This window comes from Ovis canadensis, chromosome 25, assembly GCF_042477335.2.
Source record: "Ovis canadensis isolate MfBH-ARS-UI-01 breed Bighorn chromosome 25, ARS-UI_OviCan_v2, whole genome shotgun sequence".
Classification (NCBI taxonomy): domain Eukaryota; kingdom Metazoa; phylum Chordata; class Mammalia; order Artiodactyla; family Bovidae; genus Ovis; species Ovis canadensis.
In genome coordinates, this window is record NC_091269.1 from 25,915,192 (window position 1) to 25,939,871 (window position 24,680).

The following is a 24,680-nucleotide window of genomic DNA, read 5'->3' on the forward strand; positions in this document are numbered from 1 at the left end:
AGCAGTTGTGGAGCATGGGCTTTGTTGCCCTGCAGCATATGGGGTCTTCCCAGGCCAGGGACTGAACCCGTGTCTCCTACATTGGCAGGAGGATTCTTTACCACTGAGCCACCAGGGAAGCCCCAAGTTTGCATTTCTTAATCATTAGCAAGGTGAAACTTTTCTCCGTGGTTTTAATACTCTTTCCTGTTTTACGAATTATCTGTTCTGTATTTCTTATCTGTTTATCTATTGGGATTTTACCTGCTTGCATCAGCTCTCAATGCTTTATGATCATTGTATCAATTATGCTTTTAAAAAAATATTCCCTTTTATGCTGTTTTTCCTTTTTTAGCATACGGAAAATTTTGAAAACCTTCAGAACATTGCCTTATGGCCATTCTTGGTGGATGATGCTTTCTCCTTCTTTTTAAAAATTGTTTAATTGCTTTTATTTGCTAATATATTTGTAAATGCAGACATTTTACATTTGTGGCAGACTGACAATTTATAAAGGATATCTGTGCGTGTGATCTTATTTAAATATCCCCACAGATGATATTCTCTCTGTTCTGTTTATCTCCATTTCCAGGCACCCAACAGCCGGATCCTTCATTCGTCCAAACAAAGTAAATTTTGGAGTAGACTTTCTCACTGCAATTAAGAACCGCTATGTGCTAGAAGATGAACCAAAGGAAGAGCAAACAGAGCAGATTGTTATAATTGGAAATAAGCCTGTAGAAACCATTGGTTTTGACTCTGTTATAAAACAGCAAAGGTAACTGAAACTGACATGGTAGAGCTGACTTTGACAGTTTAGGATTTAAGTTCACTTGACTGTGTGTCAGTGCTGAGAACTTTGCTCCCAAGTGGGTCTCTTTTCTGCACATCAGCAAATTGCAATCAGAGGGATCCAAGGATTGAATATTTAGGGGAAATTAAAGTTCTTATTTTAGCACAGGACTTTTCTAGATTGAAAGATAAACATTGATTTGCCCATTGTTATTTATACCATACTGTACTGTATTGACTAATTATTAAGGAGCTAAGGTTGGACATTTGATGAGTCAGGAATGGAAACAGAAGTCTACTTTGTTACCTGTGCCGTGTAGCACGATGGCACCTTCTAAAACCCAGTAGTTCCCGTCTCTGCACACAGTCATCACCTGGGCTGCTTTTGAAACATGCCGAATTCTGGGTCCCATCCCAGACCTACTGGATCACAATACTATGGGGTCTTGCTTTTAAAATGTACCCCAAAGTGACTGTGTCTAAGGGGCACTAAATGCATTTTGAAAGTGCTGTGTTTGAACTTTCCCTGCACTTTCAAACTCTTTGAACACAGTGATGCTCTTCAGAAAGCCTCATTGCTTATTTTGATGCACCATGTGAACCAGAGTAGAAGCTAATATTCACACAAAGCCATGCACAACTGTGTGGTTTTGTGCGACTTCCCAGGTTTGCTTCTTTAGTGATGGTCAGTGTGTGGTGTGTGACCCTGACCTGGATGAGGCGTCCTAGAAGTGACCCCTGGTGGCCACTCTGGAGAGTAGATTTGCTGCTATTGACACCTTCAGTCTCTGAAAGAGTTAAACTGTGATTCTATTCAAAATTAAATTCTTTGCTATCTTTTTATTGTTCTCATTATTATTATTATGGTGATTTAAACATGGTACCGAATTTAACTGCACATGGGCACAAGGTTGAAGAGTAAATACATTTCCTTTTTTAAAATTTAAAAAAAAAATTTTTTTTTAAATTTTGGCTACACCCGGTGGCTTGCAGAATCTAAGATCCCTGACCAGAGATTGAACCTAGGCCATGACTGTGAGAGCCAGGGAGTCCCAACCACTAGACCATGAAGGAACTCCTAGTAAATTCATTTCTCTGGTTTTTAGCATTAAAAAAAACACACACGAAAGAAATCAAGATTTTTGGAAAAGCAGTAACTCAACTGTTAATTACAAACAATGTACATTCATTGTTGAGGATTTAGAAAATATACCTTGAATGAAAGAGTTGTGACTATCGCGACACTGAGAGACAATGAATGTGGGTGGTTTTTGCTTTATCGAACTTGATTTATGGAACTGCGGGGCTTCCCTGCTGGATCAGATGGCAAGGAGTCTGCCTGCGTGCAGGAGACCTGAGTTTGATCCTTGGGTCAGGAAGATCCCCTGGAGAAGGGAATGGCTACTCACTTCAGTGTTCTCGCCCGGAAAATTCCATGGACAGAGGAACCTGGCAGGCTGCCATCGGTGGAATCCTAACGAGTTGGGCACAGCTGAGTGACTAACACTAACAGAACTGTATCCTTCATAGGGTTAGGGTTCCCTGCTTAATTTTTTCCATTTAAAATGCAAATATTAAAAAAATTTTTTTACACCAGAAGAGGTGCTTTTTCCCCCTGTTGATCTCTTTCAGAGAACACCATGGGCACTGTGAGTGTTAACAAATTGCCAACAGATTTTTCTCCCCTGGTTTATGAACAGCTGCACAACTCAGATTTCTAGTGAATGATTACTGCTTGCATGTATATCAACGTGTTCACTAATGAGCTAGTGTCTTTCTGGAAAGGACCCAGTGTCGGAATCAGTCAGGCTGGGTTCAGATGTCAGCTCAGCCACTTTCTAGTCCTGACGCCAGTTAGAGCTTCTTTGGTTTCTAAGCTTCCGTTTCCTCATTTCCAAAGTAATACCTAAGCTGTTAGAACTCTTGGGAATTACAAGTGGTAGGCATCACTGTTGGCGTGATGCTTGCTTTTTTTTTTTAATTTGGCCTTGCTGTGCTGTGTATGGGATCTTACGTGGGATCAACCTGTGCCCCCTGCATCGAGAGTGTGGAGTCTTAACCACTCGACTCAACCTCAACTTTAAGCCACTGTATTATCTCCTTAATAATTCCAGCTGACCAGCTTTGAGTTTGCATCCCTGAGAAAAGACTTACAATGAGGGAAGCAAAACCAAATGAAAACCACTGTGTATGGTTTCTCTTTGGAGATGGCTGTGGCTCTGACTGAGGTCTGAATTGAGACCGGGATCCCTAAGCTTCCAGGCACCACATGAGCTCACGGGTCCAGCAGGATAGTTTGCATTTTAAAGGGGAACAGTGACATCTGCCGGACATGGTGTGAACTGCTAGTTGCAGGTAGTTGAGTTTCTCGATATTCCTCTTCTTTCCATGGCGTCACATACCTGCAAAGCTGGGTTTGGGGTCACTCTTGTGCTGAAAGAAAAGCAAGTACTCTATCTCCTGAAAATCATCATGGAACAGGAAAAGGAGGGGTGCTCGATATTCCTCTTCTTTCCATGGCGTCACATACCTGCAAAGCTGGGTTTGGGGTCACTCTTGTGCTGAAAGAAAAGCAAGTACTCTATCTCCTGAAAATCATCATGGAACAGGAAAAGGAGGGGTGGAGTCCGTTCGGACTCCAGGGTTTGAAGTGCCCAGCAGACACTAGTTTGACAGGACATAAATAATTATAAACTTGTTTGGTCCTAATTGCTTACTAAATGGTACTTTCTTTTGGCCTCTGGGCACTGCAGGAGATTACTGAAATGCTAAGGGCCCCATGAACTGAGAAAGTTTGGCAGCCTATGCCCCAGGACTTTGCTACTGCCTTTCCCTTAAGCTTCTGCGACTATAATAGCTCATGCCTTGCAGGTTGGTCTTAGTATTCCCCCAGAGGTTGTCAGTTTTATATTTACTTTTATAAATGCTTATAAACTGACTTACTGCATGTCACACTGTATTCTGAGGGTTTCACAAATACCGACCCGCTAAATGATAGCGTATAAAAGTTGTAAAGTATACATAATGTAAAATTTACCATTTTAACCTTTTTTTTTTTTTAATTTGGCTGCATCGGGTCTTAGTTGCCTCATGTGGGATCTTTTTGTTGCTGTATACAGACTCAGTTGTGGTGCATAAGCTTAGTTGCTTTGAGGCATGTGGGATCTTAGTTCCTGGACCAGGGACTGAGCCTGCATCCCCTGAATTGCATGGCAGATTCTTAACTCCTGGACCAATAGGGAAATCCCCATCTTAACTTTAAGTGTATGGTTCAGGAGGGTTAGGTGCATTCCCACTGTTGTGTAACCAGACTCACTGTCCATCTGCAGGACCTTCTCTTCTTCCCAGACTGACACCTTGCAGCCTTTAAACAATGGCGGCACATCTCTGCCTCCCGCAGCCCGTGGCAGCCGCCGCCCTGCTTCTGTGTCCGTGAGGTCGACCCTCACCTAGGTACCTCGTATGAATGCAGGCATACAGTGTGTGTCCTTTTGTGGCTGGCCCCTTTCACATAGCATGATGTCTTCCAGGTTCACAAATGTTCCTTCCTTTTTAAGACTGAGTAGCACTCCGTCATATGGACTGACCGCATGTTATTCCTTGGTCAGTGGGCACTCGGTACATGTGGCCCTTGTGAGTAACGCCGTCATGCTCACGGGCATGTGGATGTGCCGTCTGAGGTGTCGAGAGGTTCACACGTCCAGGGCCAGAGGAGGGTGGAGTCAGGACTGAGCGCAGGCAGTCTGACTCCAGGTCCTGTGTTCTCAGCACTCTGCGGTGCTGTAACACTTGGGCTCTTTGAATGAACAGAACCCAGATTCTCTACACTTAAAAAAGTGCTTTCTGAGAGTATCTAAAAAGGCTAAAGATACACACACGTGCTCTCGAGGCTATATCCCTCGAGAGGTTTTCCCACCTGAGTACAGAAAGTGCACAGTAGTGTGCCCCTTAGCACTGTTGGGAATAATCTCCCTGTCACCAGAGGGGCAAATAAGTCAACTGCGGTCTCTCTCTCTGGTGACAGACCACAGGTGTGAACATGTCCATTCCAGAGCATGTGTCCATGTAGTCCCCTCTCAGTGCTGGACAGGGTATTGTTGAGGGAGAAAGTTAGTCACAGGAAAATGAAAGTGAAGTTGCTCAGTCGTGTCCAACTCTTCACAACCCCATGGACTGTAGCCCACCAGGCTCCTCCGTCCATGAGATCTTCCAGCCAAGAATACTGGGATGGGCTGCCATTGCCTTCTCCAGGGGATCTTCCTGACCCAGGGACCGAACCCGGGTCTCTGGCACTGCAGGCAGACGTTTTACCGTCTGAGCCACTAGGGAAGCTGTACGGTACCGTTTATGTCAAATTTTATAATATTCAAAACTGCAATAACTGTTTAGGGACATGGAAATATAGTAAAACTGTTAGGAGAGTAAAATAATAAACTATAAAAAAATAGTAAAACTATTAAGAAATGCTTACGATTAAGCCAACACTGACCCCAGTGCCCTGGTGCCCTATGGGGAGTGGAGGGCAAGAGGAAAGGGCAATGGAAAGGGGCTCGAGAGGATTTTAGTGTTGTGTATAATGTTTGTAATACTTTCTTTTTTTTTTTCGGTAAGGCTTTATTTCTTACGTTGGGCAGTGGATACTGTTATTTCTGGTGCCTTTTTATGTGTCTAAAACGCTTTTTAATTTTTTAAAGGGCCGATGGATAGCGTACATGTTTATGTCTGCATGTGAACTCTATGTTTTTCATACAGTCAGCTGAGCAAGTTGCAAGACGTTTCTTTGAGGAACTGCGCAGTAAATGGTGCTGGTGATCAAGGAGGAATTGCCAAGGCTTGTCCTAGTATCCTTTCCAGTGAGAACTCGTCACTGGGGTCGGGCTGGATTGGACACTTGAGCCAGACACCCTGGTTCCCTACCCAATGTCCGTTCTCCTAACGGGGACTCGGTTCCACCTGAGGTTGTTGCCACTCGGGGAAATTGCCTTCCTAGACCATTTGCTTTCAAGTGGGGTGTGTGACTCACCCGGACCAGAGAGAGGTAAAATGGGAGTGTCTGGACAGGGTTTCTTCCAGGGGGACAGACATGGCTGGACCAGCTTCTGTCCGTTGCCCACCACCCTGCCCCCCGCCTCTTTGAGCACAGACAGAGGGTCCAGGGCTCGGCAGCAGGCTGTGGGGCGAGAGCCGGCAGGGAAGGCGCGGAGAGGGACTGGCGCCCTGGGAGGGCCCCGGGGCCACTGCAGCAGCCCTGACGGCCTTCTTGAGAGGGAGGGGAGTAAATCCTTTCCTTCATTAAGGTTCCTGCTCATGCAGCAATGCGGTTTGAGATCATACCTCAAAACCAAGCTTTTCCAAATTTGTCATCTGTCTCTCGTAAGTGTGTTCTTTGTTTTTCTCCCTGTTTCTCTTATGCCCACACCTGAAAATAGAGGAGGTCAGTCTAAAAGAAAAATCATTAAACTTGCCCCACTTTGTAGTCTGGTAGGGTGTAGTCTGGTTCAAGGGCTCCTTGGATCTGCTACAGTCCTAACAAGCCCCAAATAAATGCATCTTTTGGCGTTCAAAACAAAAAGTGGCAAGTCAAATAGACTTTCTCTAACTTTAAAAGGTCTTCTCTCAATTCCTTAAGCCTGCCTCATCTCTGCATAATAGTTTATGCAAAAGACAGCAGCTCATAGGTCTCTCAACTGAGGAGATGGCTGATGAAGAACTTTCTTTTAGCAAAATATTTCTAACCACTCTGACGCTACCTACCTTGTGATAGGAACTGAAGCATAGCTCCCCAAGCCAGTGTTTCAGAGGTGCAGTCCCTTGGCGCTGGGGGCCTGCTGGGACTTGGGACCACTGGTTCTTTCTGCCAGTAAGTAGCGCCCCCACCCCACCTTTGCCCCAGATGCGGTCATTCCCTCTGCAGGTTAGGCCACAGAGTCCGGGCACTGAGGTGGGTGTGAACAGAGTCCGGGCACTGAGGTGGGTGTGAACAGAGTCCGGGCATTGAGGTGGGTGTGGAATGGAGCTAGGTAAGGAGCAAAGTGCCACGGAAGTGCGTGGCGCATTCTATATCTGCCTGGCCTCCTCCTAAATGGTTTCGGAAGACTGGGATTGGATGGTTCAAGGCTCATTTTCAGCACACAGAAAAGTTCTGGTCAGCAGAGGGGTTTGGGTGTGCAGATCGGCTGATTGGAGTTGTCAGCAGTGTGCTGGGCAGTCAGCATCTTGCTTGTTTATACCACTTTCTCCTGGGCAAGAATGTCCCCCAAGACATGAGGCAATGAGGTTTGCTGAGATAATCAAGTCATGGCCTATATTTGCAGACCCAGTGATGAATGCCTTGCACTCGCTGATTGAATTCTCGCCCGAAGTTGAAGGATTGCCTGGTGTGTTTAATCCAGTCATCGTTTCTAGACTGATCCTTCTCTCAGATCCTTCACTGAGCCAGGGCTGACGGTGGTGGATCGGAGAGCTTGGCTGGGAAGAGGTGTCTCTGAACTTGGGGATCCCACAGGAGCGAGAGTGACAGAGCTCCCAGGACTGTGTGTGCTCAAGTGTGTGTGTGTGTGCCGTGTGTGTGTGCCCTCAAGAGTGTGTGTGTGTGCGCCCTCAAGAGTGTATGTGTGTGTATGTGTGCCCTCGAGTGTGTGTGTGTGCGTGTGTGCGCGCACGCATACGTGCATGTATGGGTGTGGGGCCACTATATCAAGCTGAAGTCTGAATACAGGTGATCCCTGTGCTTTGTTGGAGAAGGAAGTGGCACCCCACTCCAGTACTCTTGCTTGGAAAATCCCATGGACGGAGGAGCCTGGTAGGCTGCAGTCCATGGGGTTGCTAGAGTCGGACACGACTGAGCAACTTCACTTTCACTTTTCACTTTCATGCATTGGAGAAGGAAATGGCAACCTACTCCAGCGTTCTTGCCTGGAGAATCCCAGGGACAGGGGAGCCTGGTGGGCTGCTGTCTGTGGGGTCGCAAGGAGTTGGACACGACTGAGCGACTTCTATGGGGTCGCACAGAGAGGGACACAACTGAAGCGACTTAGCAGCAGCAGCAGCTGTGCTCTGTACAGGCTAGTAGAAATATGTATAATTCTAGCTACACAGTGGAAAGCACAAGCGAGTGGAGAATGACTGGACATGAACCCTTTCCAATCAGCCTGATGGCCCGGAGTTAGCAGGACTGATGAGAACGAAGGGCAGTGGGGGTTTGACCACTGGTCACAAAAAAGCGCTCAGGCCAACCGCTGCACGCGGGTCCGCGTCTAGGGCGGAGCAGCGGTGGGGACATGGCAGCGTGAGGGGCTGCAGTTCAGGGGCAGGAGGAAGGGCCCGTGCAGGGTCAGCCCCACTGCCCCTGTGGTGGCTTCGAGACCCCCAGAGCGAGTGGGTGGCCAAGTGGCTGGGGGACGAGCCGGGGGGACTGGGGATGCTCTGTGTCTGGGTGGTGTCTAGCTGGCCCACACTTGTGGCCCTTTCTTCTTCCATGTGGATGGACACCTTCAGGTGGCCACTGTTCTCCTAGTGGCAGAGGCCCAGCTTTTCTCTGCTGCTTTCTCCACTGACTTCCACTCTGCTGGCAGCAAGCCCTGGAGCGTGAACAAGCACCGTTCTGCGCCGTGTCTTACCATCAGGGCATAAGAATCCTGCCCCCAGAGTTCTGAGTGTTATTTCCAAGCCTTCCTGCACTCTGTTCTTTCAGAGCTCCTTAGGTCAGGAACTGGCAAGCTGTCCCCTAACGAGCCAAGGAATAAATACCTTAGGCCTGTGGCCAACCAGCAAACTGGGATATTGTGTGGATGCTTCCATGACCGCCTCAAATGTAACCATTTAAAACCGTGAACACCGTCCTTAGCTCTCTGGCCTCAGTACGCCCACAGCGGCTGGAGCAGGCTACAGGCTCTGATTTGCTGTCCGGCTGGGTTCATCCCCTTCTGGGCCTTTCCTCCGCCTGCCTTCCCCTCTTCCTGCCTCCTTGTGGAGCTTCCTCATTGGCAAGTCTTTCCTCTCCAACCAGCCCTGTTGATGGACGCCACTATTTGTATTAAGAGTGACTTTCTCCATCTTTCATGGGCAATGATGCCTTGTTGCATTGGGGGCTATAAGAAAATGGGTTTGGGGCTGAGGCTGATCGGGATCTAAGTTCACAGCCGTTGGCCCGCCCCAGGCAGCACGGCTGCTGACTGCTCGGTTTTTCCTTCAGTGAAAAAGCAAGATGCTGTCTGCACCCAGTGGACCACCTGGGCCGCGGACCGTCGTTCTTTGGTTCTGGTTCTCTTTCCCTCTGTCGCTGACCCCCCTCAGTCTCTGGCAGACTGAGGTGCCAGAGGTCAGCACGCCCCAGGCTCAGACCTTAGACCCTCGGCCTCTCCTGATGAGGCCAGTCCAGCCTGTGGCTGCCAGGCTCCTGCACTCCGGCCTCTGTCCCAGTCCTGTCTGTCCACTGTGTGCTGCCTCTGCTGGGGTGTCTGCAGTCATCTCGCATTGAACGTGTCCCCTCAAACCTGCTCCTCTGTAGTCTTTCTCCATAAAGGGCAGTTCCAGTGACACCTGCTCCTCTGTAGTCTTTCTCCATAAAGGGCAGTTCCAGTGACACCTGCTCCTCTGTAGTCTTTCTCCATAAAGGGCAGTTCCAGTGACACCAGCCCAAACCGTCAGGGTTAATTTAACTCTTCCTTTTTTCTCAAGTCTCATCTGAATCCATTGACAAGTCCCGTCAGCCTCTTCCCCTGCTGCCCCTCTGGTTCGGGAGCCTCCCCCCTCCCCTTTCTGCTCTGTCTTCGTTTCCTTGCAGTGTGTCCCTTAGCAGTGCAGTAGAATGGCCTTTTAAAAGACCTGGGTCAGCCCACGTCAGCAGCTCCCCTTGCAGGCAGAGACTAACAGAGACTTAGCCCTGTGTGGTCTGACCTGGGCTTTGGGGCCTCCCTTCCAGTGCCTCCACCCTGTCTTCGCAGGCAGACATGAGCTTGCTGTCCCCCACCACAGGCCAAACCCATTCCAGCTTCAGGGCGTTTGCTCCTGTCGTCCCCTCTGCCCCGACGCGCTTCTCCAGGGTGGCATTCCCTCAATTCCTTCAGCTTTGCCCACAGGTCACCTTCTCGGTCAGGTGGCCTTCGTGAGCACTGGGTATAAATCCCCTACGCCTCCTTTGCTGCAGGCCCAGCTCTGTTACTCTGAGGCATGTCTGTACCTGGCACACCAGAGATGCACGTGCTTTTGATGGGCGTGTTCACTGCTAGACACTTGGTCTCCAGTCGTTATTTGCAGGATAGAAGAACAGTTTCCATACATACTGGAGTAGTGTGTACAATCCTCTTTGAGCTGGTCCAGCCCTTCAGGCTTTCCTCTGCCTCTTGATGGCACACACTGCCACCATCCCGTGTGGCATCCGGGGCCCTCCTTTGTCCTGGGTTACCCACTCTGGATTCCTGTACCAGGGATGGTGGGTATCACACCAACCCCATCCAGTCTATAGGAGACCCTCAGAATTCCAGGTCATTCTTAGCCCTTTTGAACATGTCTCCAAAGTAACTGCTATTGACCCCCTGGAGGCACCTCTCCTTATTTGGGGGTTCCTAGGGTGTAGAGTTCAGCAGTACCCCCTGGGAGGAGACTTGAGTGCTTGACATAAGGCTGCAGGGGCCTCACAGTACCAAAGGCAGTATATGTGGGTACACCTTGGGTGCTGGACAGATGAGTTACCATTTCTGTTGGGTCTTTTCCTTTTTTGTTACTTTGATGGGGGAGTAATGCTAGAATGGATCATTGTTAACGACATTTGGTTCCCACTCACTCGACTGCGTCTGCCTCAAGCATGCAGTATGTGACAGTGAACCTTTTAGTTTCTAGATGAACACCTGGATGATTAAAAAGGGGTAAAAGTAGTATGTGCTCATGAAAAAAATTTCAAGCTGACTAGAAAGCGTAAAGTGAAAAGGCAAAAATCCCAAGTTCCAGAACCGAGGTAACAACTGTCCTCTTCTGCATCTTTCCATATTACTGTTTCTTAGCACGTGCATTTAGATATTAGAAGCATCGATTTGTCAAAGAATCTGTTGTCGTCATGGGAAGAAGTTATAGATATTGCCAATCAGCTCAAGCACCTAGAAGTCCTCAACCTCAGGTATGAACTGGTGGTTGCCTAACTGCACATGATTATGAAGTCCTAACCTCTCCTGCTCCTTCACAGCATATCTGCGGGAGTGAAGGGAAGGACAGCCGAGTTGAATTTATTGATGTTTAATGTATTCTTTAATATCCTTTGATTTTAGTTTTTTAAATGGTCACATGAGGCGATTCATTAATAGGGAATGTGTTTTACTTTTGATTAGATGGAACATTAGGTTACCATGTTGAACTGGAAGGTCTTCATGTTTTTTCACAAGCCCATAAGATGGGCCATCTGGGTACCTTATTATTTAACTGGGGAGAAGGAGATGTGATTAAAAGTGCTTGTTCATTCTGAACCCTCTAGCCTTTAACTGCTTTAGGAATGAGTTATTTCAGTGGAGGCACTGTTTAATTCACTTCTGATAAGGGCTTTTCACTGAGCTCTGTATTTTACTAATGTTTGCCAAGGCTTCTTGAGTATCTGATTAGTTTTAATCTCAGGAGCTAACTTTCCAAGGGCTCAGCCAGGCTCCCCCTTTCACATCTAAGCCAGCCTCACACATACAGGTGAGTCGTACCTGACAGGCAGGTTCCGCAGAGCAGATAGACAGGCCTAAATTAATTATTCTTCCAAACAGGGCAAAGAGTATGTTTTGACCCATGGTATCACCTCCTCTAGAAATAAGGGTTAATGTGCTTTATTTAATGATATTGTCCTTCAAAAATGACCACGATATGGGGCACCTTCTGAAAAAAGATGTGGGGTAGCTTCTGAGATTCGGATCTTGAGAGGGAACTTGAAGGGCAGCAATTTATTTCGTCCGCACTGACAGCAGGCTCTGTTCAGATGCAAAATTCTAGCTCACAGTCCAGCACATCTGTAAGACTCTCGAGAGCAGGACTGGATTTTACAGCATCCAGAACAGCAGCTGACCTCACAGATCGATCCCCGAGCCTCGTGTGTCAGATAATCTGCAGCCTCACCTGGCAGCCTAACCCTATGAACACACCTTTTCGTGTCAGATACCAGTGAACTGTGCATTGTAACTATTAAAAATTAGGTAGTCTTGAAACATTTTGTTTTTAATATAATTGCGATTTAAGGTTGAAACAAACCAGACCCCTCATGTTAAATCCCAAACTGTCGCCAGTGACCATCTCAGTTGGGCCGCCTCTGTCACAATAATAAGCTCATCATGTCTTTTCTTCTACACAGTGAAAATAGACTAACGTTTCCCTCGAGCTCACCTTCTCCAACCGGAGCATTTTCTACGCTGAAGGTTTTAGTCCTTAACCGGACAGGCATAACATGGGCAGAGGTAATTATGTATCTTTGGTTTTGGTGTTCAGTTGCTCAGCTGTGTCTGACTCTTTGCTTTTTACCTAGTAATAAGTAGTTTTAAATTCTTGGTTAAATGAGGGAGTGAAGCCCAGCGGTGGCTTCATTTTAATCATCCTATTATCCAGGTAATAAGGTTCTTTTAAACAGCCTAACAGAAAGGGGTTACAAAATCCTCGTAGTTAGTAGAATTTTCTGTCTCTGAATCTGCCCTTTCTTGGCTCTTCTGGTTAGTTCTGGTGTCTCCTGAGCAGTCTGCACGAAGTGCTTGCCAGGCTTTGAAAAGCCTTTCAGCTGCCCGAATTTCCCCGCGAGTGTTCTTAGGGCTGAGGCCGAGCCGCAAAAAGGTTCTCATATCCTTTTCTTGTTTGGGGTTCAGCTCCTTGAAGCCACTGCTCAGGTACCCAGCTGGGTTTGAAAGAGGACTCTGAGTCCTGGGCTGGGCCGCCTCTGCAGTCTAGATCTGGTACTGCTCGGCTCGGTCAGAGGTCGACTGACTCCACACACCAAGAACACTGCGGTTTCAAACCAGGGGCGGATGGGTGCAGTGTGCATCGGTGACGCTCCGCCAGGGGACCTCTGGAGAGACGAGTGGCCTTGCCCTTGGGCCGCCCGTGCCTCCACCACCTGACTTCTTCCTTGAGGGCTTCTCCATGCAGAACAGGAAGGAGGGCACAGTGGAGGTAGCAGTCGGCGTCCAGTGAGAAACTGTGAACATAGTTACGGAGAGTTTGTCCCATTAGCACATTCTCTATAAGCCCAGATTGGCATCGAGACGTGAGGAAAGGTCACGTTTAACATCAGTTTCCTTCTGTTGGTTAAGTGAACTGTATCCAGTAATGAGAATGTGTTAAGTTACCATCTCCAGTTCCGCTTTGTACAGGTCAGGATATGCCTGGATGACGGGCGGATGCCTACCCTGATGGGTTCCGGGTGCCCGGAGTGTGTGCTCCCATGCTATTGAAGCTCTGCCCCTTAACACCATAGTTTTATCAGCTGTCCACCAGCACTCCTCGGAGAAGGCAATGGCACCCCACTCCAGTACTCTTGCCTGGAAAATCCCAGGGACAGAAGAGCCTGGTGGGCTGCAGTCCGTGGGGTCGCTAAGAGTCGGACATGACTGAGCGACTTCACTTTCACGCATTGGAGAAGGAAATGGCAACCCACTCCAGTGTTCTTGTCTGGAGAATCCCAGGGATGGGGGAGCCTGGTGGGCTGCCGTCTATGGGGTCGCACAGTCAGATACGACTGAAGCGACTTAGCAGCGGTAGTAGCAGCAATCAGCGCTCCTGGCCTGAGACAGAATCTGTAACAAAATGTCCAAAGGCATTTATTTCTAAAACAGGAGCCAAACTGAACTCATGTGGAAGTTCTAGTAATAAACACACGGGGGAGTGACTGAGGCCTCTTCACCCTGACTTGAGTTTCCCCTCAGGTGCTCTGCTGTGCTTCTGGCTGGCCTGTCCTTGAGAAACTGTACCTTGAGTCTAACAATATCGTCATTTCGGAAAGGTAACCAGGGTTTACATCAATGCATCTGTCACCATTTAGCCATTCTATTTTTAGTTCAAAACACATATTTATTGAAATACTAGTTTTTCCAAACATCAAGAGTAGAGATGTAATCACATTCTCTGAGAAGTAGCTGTACATCAGTCATTCTGAATAAATAAATGCTCCTATTTATACCTAATTTTTAGAAGAATTTTCAAATAAGAAAAACAATTACTATTCATTGCCCCCCCAAATTAGACTGTCAACTCAAACTTCACTAGAGGTTCTAATTGAGGAGACCCCTTCAGAGTAAAAGTTTTAAGTTAAACATTTTTAAGCTTTGAATTGTATTAGTTTTACATAAACATATGTAATTTCTAAGTGGAAGTTCTGTAGGATGACCTGTAAGGATTAAATAATGGATTTTAAATTAGCGTTATCTGTTCAAGGTCAGTGTACAGCCCTCCAGACCCCCAGTTTTGCGTCCACAGATCCAACCAACCACAGATCGAAAATACTCAGGAAAAAAAAAATTTCAGAGAGTTCCTTAAAAGCCATACTTGAATTTGCCGTGCACTGGAACTGTTTACATTGTATTAGGTGTTTTAAGTACTCTACAGGTGATTTACAATATATGGACAATATATGTAGGTTATAGGCATAGACTGTGTCATTTTATATAAGGGACTTAGCATCCTCAGGTTGTGGTATCCTTAGGGGTCCTGGAACTAATTCCCCAGGGATACCTAGGGATGACCCTGTATGTAAAGAAAGCTTGTTCTCTTCTGTCAGTTAAATAGGTTGTCGCCTAATCCTCCTCTCTTGTTGATATCATTAATGTGTAAAATAAACATGGACAAGTTTATAGCAAATTCTCCAAGGACTCAAATGAATGAAATTACTGTTCAGAATGATTCTGTTTATTTATTATATAGACACAGTTTTTTTTAAAAAAAACTCTTAATTTTGGATTCACATACATTTATAAGAAATAGTGGCCAGAGGTCACCTGTACCCATTCCCATTTCTCCCACTGGCAACGGCTTGCAGAGCTGTGTTCAGTATCAGAGCTAGGACACCGGCCCGGTCAAGATCGGGACACTCCCATCACCACCAGGATCCTTTATGGGACCTTTCATATCATACACTTGCCTCCCACCCCACCCCCACACCCCTGATCGCTCCTTACCACCACAGCCAGGTATTTTAAGGCTGTATCTTTGAAAACAAATCTGTGTGAAAAAATTTTTATCTCCCATACAGGCCAACTGATGTTCTACAGACAGTGAAGTTGTTAGACCTTTCCTCTAATCAATCAATTGATGAAAACCAGCTGTTTCTAATAGCGTATCTGCCCAGGTAACCTGCTCCTAAAACGCCCGTTACAGTAGAATTTCGTAGATTTTTAGTGAACGGATCCTATGCTGTATATGGTTTCTCAGTGGAAATATGAGACAGTGAGGATGGAAATCCCAAATTCAGTTAATTGCCTTTGCGAAATTTTTATTTGAATTCATGAAATGACTTGTGAACCACGTACAATGTAGTCTATGCCCGTCCTGTGATACTCAAAGGATGAGTATTTTGGCCCTGATGCTGATACCAAAGTTTTCATTCAGTAAGCGTGGGGCAGTCTGTGTCTCTTTCCCGAAACCCATTTAGCAGTGAGCACAGCAGGAGGCACCAGGTGTTGTTTTGATGACTCGGAATCCAGCAGAATGGCACAGCAAGCTGCTCTGTGTGCCCTACCCTGGACCTCATGGTTCTGCAGCATCACACACAGGATGAAAAGCTAGGGTGCAGGAGAAAATGTACAGATCTAGTCTCCTCGGATAGCACAGTGGCATTTCATATTGTTCTGTGTAATCAAATTGAATGTTTTTACATTTCAGATTAGAACAACTAATCCTCTCTGACATTGGAATTTCTTCTATACATTTTCCGGACGCAGGAATTGGTACCCAAGATTATTCAGTCACCCCTCTCCCGGCACCCCCACCCTTCAGCTCTCTCTCCCTTCTGCTGTGTAACTTAATTCTCTTTCTTCTAGGGTGCAAAACCTCCATGTTTCCTTCCTTGCAGTACCTGGTACTAAATGACAATCGGATAGCGCAGGTAAGCGTATCTTCAGAACGCGGGCACTGCATTACCTATTTCCACTTTTAGGATGCTGTTTGTAGGCTCCTGCTCTTAAGGAGTATTTAAGTTGAAAGAGAAACACTTCCTCAGAGTGAAACTCCTCATATAAACCCATACGTCAGTTTCCACGGCACAGTTGTAAAGTACGTGGTCTTCCTGGTGGGGCCTCACTGTGGGATGAAATTCCTTATCTCCGATGGAACTTGCTTGCTTTTCTGTTCCTGGTTCAAATAATCTGTTGAAAAGTTAGCCTGAAACATGTTTATCTTCATGTGTTTGGGATTTCAGTGGTCCTTCATGAACGAGCTGGATAAGTTGCAGAGTCTGCATGCGCTGTCCTGCACGAGAAACCCCCTGACTGAAGGCAGCAAAGACGCCCAGACCACACGGCAGTTCATCATCGCCAGGATTGGTCAGCTGAGGACCCTGAACAAGTGTGCGGTGAGTGCCAGTGTCCTGGGGAGGTATTTCTTAAACTGCAAACGAAATGGTCCAGTGTAAAGAGACGTTGGAGCTGAGGATCGTAAAGGCAGTCAGGTATCGTTTCCTTCAAATGGTATTACCCGTGTGGACTTGCGTTGTGGCCGTTCTTTCCGGCCTAGCAGGTGGGGTTACACTCAGATACCTGCAGGGGAAACCACTGTTCAGCTGCTCCAGTCCAATTTATTGTCACCTGAGCAGGGTTGGGCAGTGGAATACTAGGTACTCTCTCAGAAGTCAGCTACTCCAGCCCAACAACCTCATGGTGTGGCCTCGGGCCTCAGGCAGACACCGCCCAGAAACTGGTTCGTGGGCAGATACACTCATGAAGAAAAGGATAAAATGGAGATCGTTGTTCTTTCTGAATAAACTCGTGGATCTGTGAATGTTACAAAGGAAAGGTAGAAATTTGTCTCGTTGCCTCAGTTTGATTATTCTCTCCGGGTACTCCAGTAGTTTTGCCTGGAAAATCCCATGGACGGAGGAGCCTGGTAGGCTGCAGTCCATGGGGTCACTAGAGTCGGGCACGACTGAGTGACTTCACTTTCACTTTTCACTTTCATGCATTGGAGAAGGAAATGGCAACCCACTCCAGTGTTCTTGCCTGGAGAATCCCGGGGATGGGGGAGCCTGGTGGGCTGCCGTCTATGGGGTCGCACAGAGTCGGACACGACTGAAGCGACTTAGCAGCAGTAGCAGTGGAGAAGGATAGGGTGCCAGACACACATATTAGAAAAATGCTTTAATAGATTTGCTTTTTTTCTCACATCCCTGTAGGTTGAACCAGAAGAGAGACGTGGGGCTGAGCTCGATTACCGAAAAGCATTTGGAAATGAATGGAAAAAAGCCGGGGGACATCAGGATCCAGAGAAAAACAGGCCAAACGAGGAATTTCTTGCAGCCCATCCTAGATACCAGGCACTCTGCCTCAGTACGTCCTGTGCGCCAGGGCCCTCGCCTGGGCTTGGGGGATCCCCACTGGGACAGGGTTTCCCATGGGTGTTAGAGGAGGTCCTCCGTGTTGTTGCTTTTCTCCATTGGGCAGCTAAATGGACAAGAGGGGCTCCTGCAGCTCGCGGGGAGCAGATAATTAAACAGCTGTCTTTAGAGAAGATACATCTGCAGCACCTCAGCGGGGGAGGAGGGGAGAGCAGCTCTTCACCAAAAGCTCATCTCTTCACGTACTCACCCAGCTTTCAGTTTCAGGAGGTGGGTACCACTTCCTCCTTTTAGGAAGGGCAGGAAGGACTCCAGGTCATTCCAACCCTGGCGAGTTTTTAATGAAGAGCATTTAACGTGGAGCCTAGGCACTGGTATTCTTTGAAGCTCTGCGGGTGATTCTAACGTTCGTGAGTTGCACGCTGTCTTCCTGAGCGCTCGCCCATCCTGGCACCTGGTGGGCAAGGCGCTTTCTGACCTGCTCCAGCCTGGTCCCCTGGACTGATGCTCTGACTCCAGGGCTCCTTGTCCCTGATGTACTTTCCATTTTGTTTTGACTTTTTATTCCAAATTTCACGTTTATGCAATTTCTCTTTTATATCTTTCCTAATATGAGCTCACTGCATAAACGCTTCAGGCTGAAACATCTTTGAGGAAGAAAAGCTGCCTGTGGGAATTGCTTTCAAATTACTCCATTAGCTGGCCCGACTTCCTGGCCACTTAAGGTGAATTCTGAATCACTCAGGGGCAGGGAGGCGAAGAATCTAAAGCTGCCCTGCGGGTATGGCTCAGGTCTCCCTTCCTGCCGTGGTCTGGCCAAAGGTGGACGGCAGTCCCTCCTCCTCCTCTTTCTGCCTTGCATAGAGGCTGCTTTTCCTGGCAGTGTACCTGGGTTCCAGTGGTAGTTCTGAGCACCCAAGCCAGCACTGCGCATACTGGCTGAAACCGGTGACAGTGCCCGGAGTGGAGTTTTTCTCAGGACTCAGAAGGACAGGAACTGTGACCAAAGGTGAAATTTTGCATCTAAGTACCTGCAGGCACAGCCTCATCTCACCAGTCTCTCGGGATGGTGTCTCCCAGGACTAGTGACGCGGCACGCAGATGGCAGGAGGGTTCCAGGCTTGGAAGCGGTTGCCGTCTGTCCTTCCCTCCAAAAAATACAGTAACCAAGTAACCAGATAAAAGGAAGCAGAGCCCAGGTTCCCATCCCAGCCGCAGCTGGGTTCATCCTGGGAAAAGAAAAGGCTAGGATGACACTTCCCTATACATTTCTTCCCACCCCGCCCCCCCCCCCCCCCCCGACCAGTGGCCTTTTGGTTTATCCTCCTTCTTTTTCATTTCTTCTTAAACAGAATACGGTGCACCTGAAGATGGGGAACTGAAAACACAACAACCATTTTTGCTCAAAAACCAGTTACTAAGTAAGAACACATTCAAAGACTGCTTATTTATATTCGAGTCCTTAGATGCTAACACAGATGGTGATGAGTGAAAGTCGCTCAGTCATGTCTGACTCTTTGCGACCCCATGGATTATACAGTCCATGGAATTCTCCAGGCTGGAATACTGGAGTGGGGAGCTGTTCCCTTCTCCACAAGATTTTCCCAGCCCAGGGATGGAACGCAGGTCTCCCACGCTGCAGGTGGATTCTTTACCAGCTGAACCACCGAGGAAGCCCTGAAGATGACCTAATAAGGACTGTTTGTTTCTCTTAAGTAAATACCTAGACAGGCACTTTAATTTTTAAAGAAATGATCTAAAATAAACCTAAATTCTAATGTTGAACATGTTAGCAATCCCCATGCTTTAACAGTGTTATAAATGTAGGAAGTATCTGAATAGTGAGTTGAACTGTTACTTGGAAATTCGTGAACTTAAAAACCTAGGTAACTGTCAGGAAAGAAGTACTTAAGGGAAAAGGGAAAGCAGCAGAATGTTGGTCCAGCTATTTTTGTCGCCGTAATTCAGTGAAGTAGTAATAGAAGGAATTTTAAACATCAGTAAGTCCTGTTCCTTTAGTGGGATTTGAGCTGCATTCTTTGGTCACTGTTGTTAATATGTGTATGATTTAAACCCTTCCTCTAGCAGGGCTCAATTAATGTCAATTAATCTTTTTACTTTCAAGCACTGAAGATAAAATATCCCAATCAACTTGATCAGAAAGTCATAGAGAAACAACTGCCGGGTAAGAAAAAATGTCTCTCACCCCTCTTTCTGCTTTTGAATCGCTGGCCCTCCCATGAGGCAGCTGGAAGTAGAACAGTTCATTCAGAGTGTGGGCTTTTATAGCTTGTAGGTGTTCACCAGTCTTCTACATTCTAAAATACAACTGATCATGCTAAACCTACTCCTCCTGTGCACGCCTCCCCGCCAAAAAGTTCGAGTCTCCCGTAACTTCTTGGCTTGTCTAGAAAACAGTTTTGTTAGAATCAGGAGCCCGTATGTGTGGTTACTTCTTTACCCAGAGGCCCTCTGCTGGCTAGTTCTCACAAGACTGCTCTGGGGGCCTTTCTGGGCGGAAGAAACAGTGGCATTGGCTTGAGTGCTTGCTACTCCTTACCAGTCAGGAGCCCCTACAGAGACAGCTCGTGGACACTGCTTAATGGACACATTTGAAATAGTTTTCTGTCAAAAGATCAGTGTAACTTACTTTTCACCCAAAAGAGAAATAGTCTGACTCTTAAGATTAAACTTGATTCACAGTTAAATACTAGAATATAAACAGCTTAAATTTAGCACAGTGAGGATTTGAAGAAGTAAAATATCGTAAATGACTCTAGTGAAATACCTTTCTATTTGCCTGTCAGTGCAGTGAATTCACACTGATTTTTAAATTCATTTTTATCAAATAAAACAAGGTTATCCTGGTATTCCTTATGGAGGGCTTTTGTTGTGCCCAAAGAAGTACCTTTACGACTGAAAACCATCATCTAATAGCAACTTACCATTATTGCTCCATTTTTCCTTACTAGCAACCCAGATTCGATTCCTGTGACATGTAATTTTGCTACTGTTACATAATGCTGAATTAAAATTAGTGGTTCCCCTTCATTTTTCTGTTTTCAAGTTAAAATACTGCCAGTAAGGACCCTAAAATGGGAACAGACAAGTGAAAGAGGACTCGACCGTTTTGTTAATATAATTGATTTTGGACATGTTTGCATTTTTCCTTCTTTTACATGAAGTCAACTTGCAGGAATGCTCTTATTAGGTCTGTGTTCATCTAATAGGGGCCGTCCTTTCTCCTGGAACACTCACCGTGTTCATGGGCTGAGCTTTATTCACCTTCAAGTAGAATTAACAGATTAATCTGGAGAAATTATATGTAATAATTATGCTATAAGCAACTTAAATCTGAGTCGTATATTCTCTAAACTCAGCAGTCGGAGTTATTAAGCCATCACTAACCACCCTCTGAACAAGGAAAGCCAGTCCACCTAAACCCTTTGAAAGGACAAGATTCTCACATATCACAAATAAAAGAGCAAACTATGTTAATCGACATTATAAATGTCCATTTAGTATCTGTATTCAATACATAAACAAGAAAAGGCAAGTTTTTATTCTAAAATAAAGATAACATTTATTATCACAAGTTGCATAAAGACACAGCTTTTACAAAAATGTTTGATAGAAAAATATTTTTCTGAATACATGTGATATCTGTAGGAACACACTATTGCTGTACCTCCAGCTAAAGCTTCAGAAAAACTATTTCTCATAATCAGAATATCCAATATTTACCACAGCCCATCTTTGGAAAGAAGTTCATAGTGTTTTCTGGACAAAGCAAAGCATTTCCTCATTCGGTAACATCCGTGGGCCCAGTGGCCCCTGATGTGTGTGCCGCACACATCACATACCGCAGCGACCACGGACTGGGAGCACGTGGGTCATTAGGCTCCACACCTCACTGTGCAGAGGAGGAAACGAGGCCAGAGAGACGGACACAAGTCCTCACTGATCCCACACCTGACGCCAGCATCCTTTAAGTGAGCAAGCACAGGTTTTAAAAGTTAATGATTTCACTCACATTTATTTCTGTGCTGAGAATGGTTTCTGGTTTATTCAGAATAAGGAGGAAATATTAAACACCACAGACATGATATGAAGAGTCATCAGCAAAGGGCACTTAGGTCTGACATCAGCTCCGTTTCCCCACAGCCTCCCAGACAAGCCCCTAAGTGGTGTGAGGCCCTGGTCTGGTGGCCCACGTTGCGGGGCAAGCCGTCCCCTGGTCCTTACTTGGGTAAACAGGGTGGGGGACGACAGTGGCAGCTCTCATCACCAGTGTGGTCTTGGCACGGGAGCTCGTCTTACGGGTAGCTGTCACCTGCGAGAACTGATGATGTTTTTTCTTTTCCTCGACAGAATCCATGACAGTTCAAAAGGTGAAAGGCTTGCTGTCACGTCTCCTCAAAGTTCCTGTGTCAGAACTTCTGTTGTCCTACGAAAGTCCCAAAGTAAGTTGCCCAGAAAAAAAACGCAAAGTCAAGCTGAGTTTCCCACAATCTGACGCACTGTTGAGCTAAGTCTTCACGTAACAGGGTTTGATTCGGAATAGAAACCGTGTATCTTTGTTGGGGTGTGTGTGGGCATATGTGTTTTGTCATGTCTGTCTTAATCACCCCCACCTCTCTGCTCTAATTTTAGATGCCGGGCAAAGAGATTGAACTAGAAAATGACCTGCAGTCATTACAGTTCTATTCTGTGGAAAATGGAGACTGCCTACTAGTGCGATGGTAACAGCCAACTAATAAAAGTCAGGTTTGATCATGTATCATGACTGGGTTTCACTGAAAATAAATGCTGTACTGGGACAAGTCTTTCCAAAAAAAGAGAGGTTTACAACTTGCTCTAAGTATAGAATAGCTGTATTTTTCATAGGGAAGAAAACATTTCTAGGCATGTATATAATAGCAATAATAAAGGCTTTGCACCTACTAATGATTTTCAGATTTTATTTCACAGTTCATAACTATATTTCATTATGAGAAGATAAGTACTAAATAGAACCTCACTAGTCTAAAAATCTGAAGTTAGTGATGTATTAATGGGATCCTCTATTTATACTATTAGTTTAAAAGATTACTAAAATGATTTGGCTGATTTGGGAAAATCTTAAACTGAAGAAAACATATCCTCTATGTAATATATCTGACAGAGAGATCATAACATATATATGTTATATATTACACTGTTACACTGTTAAATGTTACACTTAGTTACACTGTTTTTAGAAAAATTATGTGCTTTTCCCTACAGTTAAACCCTAAACTGAGCATACATTCTTTCTAAGGAAGATTACCAGCTCTGATTGAAATTCACTTATATTAGGTAAACATTTTACAATGGAAGAAAGCAAAATAGTTTCATCTACTTAGAAATATCCTTTCCTATGGCATTAAAACCCTGAGAGGTATGATTTTACTTATATTCATAAAACTTTAGCATTAAAAAAAGGAGTATTAATACAGCTGTGATCTTCAGGATTTACGTTAAACAGCAAAAGAATACTTGGAACTTAGTCTGCTTAATGAATGAATTTAAAACCGGAGTCCAGAAGTGAGAATTACAGTGGTTCCTTTTCAGGTTGCCCACTTCATTGAGCTTTATAAAATCTGACCTGATTTCCAGAAACCCCCACTTTGGTGTAAGTGACCACAGGTCACACAGCATGAGTTCTTTTTGGCCTGTAATTATCCTACTTAGCTATCCAGAGCTAGTCCGCATTCCAGGCTGAAATTCAGACTAGAATACTCAAGATTTCTGAACTAGGCCAAGTTTTAACCAAAATGACGCAACAGGACTGAGGAATTTTTTTTTTACAATTTGGTATTTTTCAAGTCATCTTCCAATATATACGTAAGTTTTTCTTGTACTACAGTTATCTGTTGTTTTTTAAAAAGGAAATTTTGTGCAAATGTTAAGAGATACCACATGGAATACCACATTGGTGAGAAGTGAAAGTGCCAGCCAAGAATTATCCTGAAAGACCATATATTCTGCGGCCAAACCTCAGGCTTCTGCTCAGCCGGTCATTCGCCCACCCTGACCTTTAACACAGCAGATCGACCTCATCCTCTTCCTTCGCACCGACAGGGGTCACCGCAAAGCTCCTTTAGTCTCCACAGCTGCGCGAGCTCCTGCGGAGAGTACTGCGGGGAAGACAGCATTCCTGGTTCACAGGTCTTCTCACAGAGCCACAGGCTGTCCTGTCGGAACACAAAATGCAGGCTGACCCCCTGCTGCAGACACAACGGGTGTTCACGGGCACTTCCAGAGCCCGGTGAGGTGGCAGTCATCTCAAAGACGAGCGCATGTGTGAGCCCGCTCAGCTTATGGGGCACGGGGAGAGCGAGCGCACGGCAGGGACCCTGGGACCCTGAGACCCTGGAACAAAGAGCCACAAACGCAGAGTCGTCTCTGCTACTGGAGAAAAGCTGGCCCGACAGCACTGTGAACGCAGCACGTGTTCTGGAGAACCGGTTACGGTATCTGGGGACAGTACCAGGGCTTTCTAGGTATTACCCAGTTTAGTTCTCACAATAACCTGTGAGCTAGGAATTATTTCCTTGTCATGAATGAGAAACAGAGTGAAGAAACTCGCTTCAGGTTACAGTGAAGTTCATGCTGGTAGGCTGAGTAGGAGGGTTAAAAAGGAATCTCAGCAGAGTTCATGTTCTCACCCACCAGCCTACTTCCCAGCTCCATCGACTGGCTTCTGCTTCCAGCAATACTGCAGAGTACAGACTCCATTCAATTCGAGGACATAAGAAGGTGGGACAAAATGATCAGACTCCTTCCCAGAGAGCTGTGGCCCTGATGGCTGAGCACCTCCAGGGGCACTAAAGGAGATGGGAGGCTTTCTATCTCCACCCTGACCCTAGGTGGGTGGGCTGGGGAGGGTCTCCCCTGAGCACCTGGAACCACAGCCCCCACTTAGGTGGGCACGCTGCTGGAGTCTCATTCTGTGGGGCTGTCTCATGGCCAGGTTCTGAAGTCAGCCAACTCCTGTAAATTTTATAGCTGCAAAGAATTGAACGACATGTATAAAAATGTATAAACACTTTACTCATTGTGGGTCGGAGAATTCCATTTAAAACACTTCCTTTTTGGTTTATGAGACCCTGGCCGATGATAGTGAATCAGAGCAGGTGCACAGTTGTCGCGACGCTCGAAGACTTTCCATTCACAGTTTTGCCCAAGGTTGGGTAAGAGAAACCTCACTTAGCTCTCCCGAGCCCTGCGGCCAGCCCTGCTCAGGCTTGCTCACCTGGTATCTTTTAGGTCCTATGGCTGCCATCCAAATGCCCATGCTTACATCTTCACCCTACACGTGCCGCAGAAGGTTCAGAAAGGAAAAATTTCAGTGCTGTCTCACTGGTCAAGACAGAGTCACACCCACTCCCACACG

At 46.2% G+C, this 24,680-nt stretch overlaps 2 protein-coding genes across 16 annotated transcripts in view; one reads left to right on the plus strand and one right to left on the minus strand.

The window, feature by feature from the left end:
* TBCE (tubulin folding cofactor E) overlaps nucleotides 1–22,210 on the plus strand; it is a 91,171-nt gene extending 68,961 nt beyond the window's left edge. For 3 of the 14 annotated variants that reach the window (XM_069571583.1, XM_069571581.1, XM_069571582.1), the window contains 14 exons: nucleotides 572–757; nucleotides 5,524–5,612; nucleotides 10,786–10,885; nucleotides 12,089–12,191; nucleotides 13,647–13,723; nucleotides 14,969–15,064; nucleotides 15,598–15,662; nucleotides 15,756–15,820; nucleotides 16,133–16,285; nucleotides 17,102–17,255; nucleotides 18,616–18,684; nucleotides 19,389–19,448; nucleotides 21,635–21,726; nucleotides 21,917–22,210. In XM_069571583.1, the coding sequence (XP_069427684.1) occupies nucleotides 572–757; nucleotides 5,524–5,612; nucleotides 10,786–10,885; nucleotides 12,089–12,191; nucleotides 13,647–13,723; nucleotides 14,969–15,064; nucleotides 15,598–15,662; nucleotides 15,756–15,820; nucleotides 16,133–16,285; nucleotides 17,102–17,255; nucleotides 18,616–18,684; nucleotides 19,389–19,448; nucleotides 21,635–21,726; nucleotides 21,917–22,009 (1,402 nt within the window). In that variant the 3' untranslated portion in view covers nucleotides 22,010–22,210. Of the gene's footprint in view, nucleotides 1–571; nucleotides 758–5,523; nucleotides 5,613–10,785; nucleotides 10,886–12,088; nucleotides 12,192–13,646; nucleotides 13,724–14,968; nucleotides 15,065–15,597; nucleotides 15,821–16,132; nucleotides 16,286–17,101; nucleotides 17,989–18,127; nucleotides 18,273–18,615; nucleotides 18,685–19,388; nucleotides 19,449–21,634; nucleotides 21,727–21,916 lie in introns of those variants that run through there. The other 11 variants (XM_069571588.1, XM_069571587.1, XM_069571579.1 and 8 more) reach the window with 7 other exon arrangements.
* The window catches only part of B3GALNT2 (beta-1,3-N-acetylgalactosaminyltransferase 2), a 62,926-nt gene continuing 59,066 nt past the window's right edge, over nucleotides 20,821–24,680 (minus strand). For both annotated transcript variants that reach the window (XM_069571591.1, XM_069571590.1), the window contains 3 exons: nucleotides 24,540–24,596; nucleotides 23,320–23,478; nucleotides 20,821–21,710 (listed from right to left, as the gene is read on the minus strand). In XM_069571591.1, coding sequence (XP_069427692.1) covers nucleotides 23,341–23,478; nucleotides 24,540–24,596 — 195 coding nt within the window. In that variant the 3' untranslated portion in view covers nucleotides 20,821–21,710; nucleotides 23,320–23,340. The remainder of the gene's footprint in view (nucleotides 21,711–23,319; nucleotides 23,479–24,539; nucleotides 24,597–24,680) is intronic.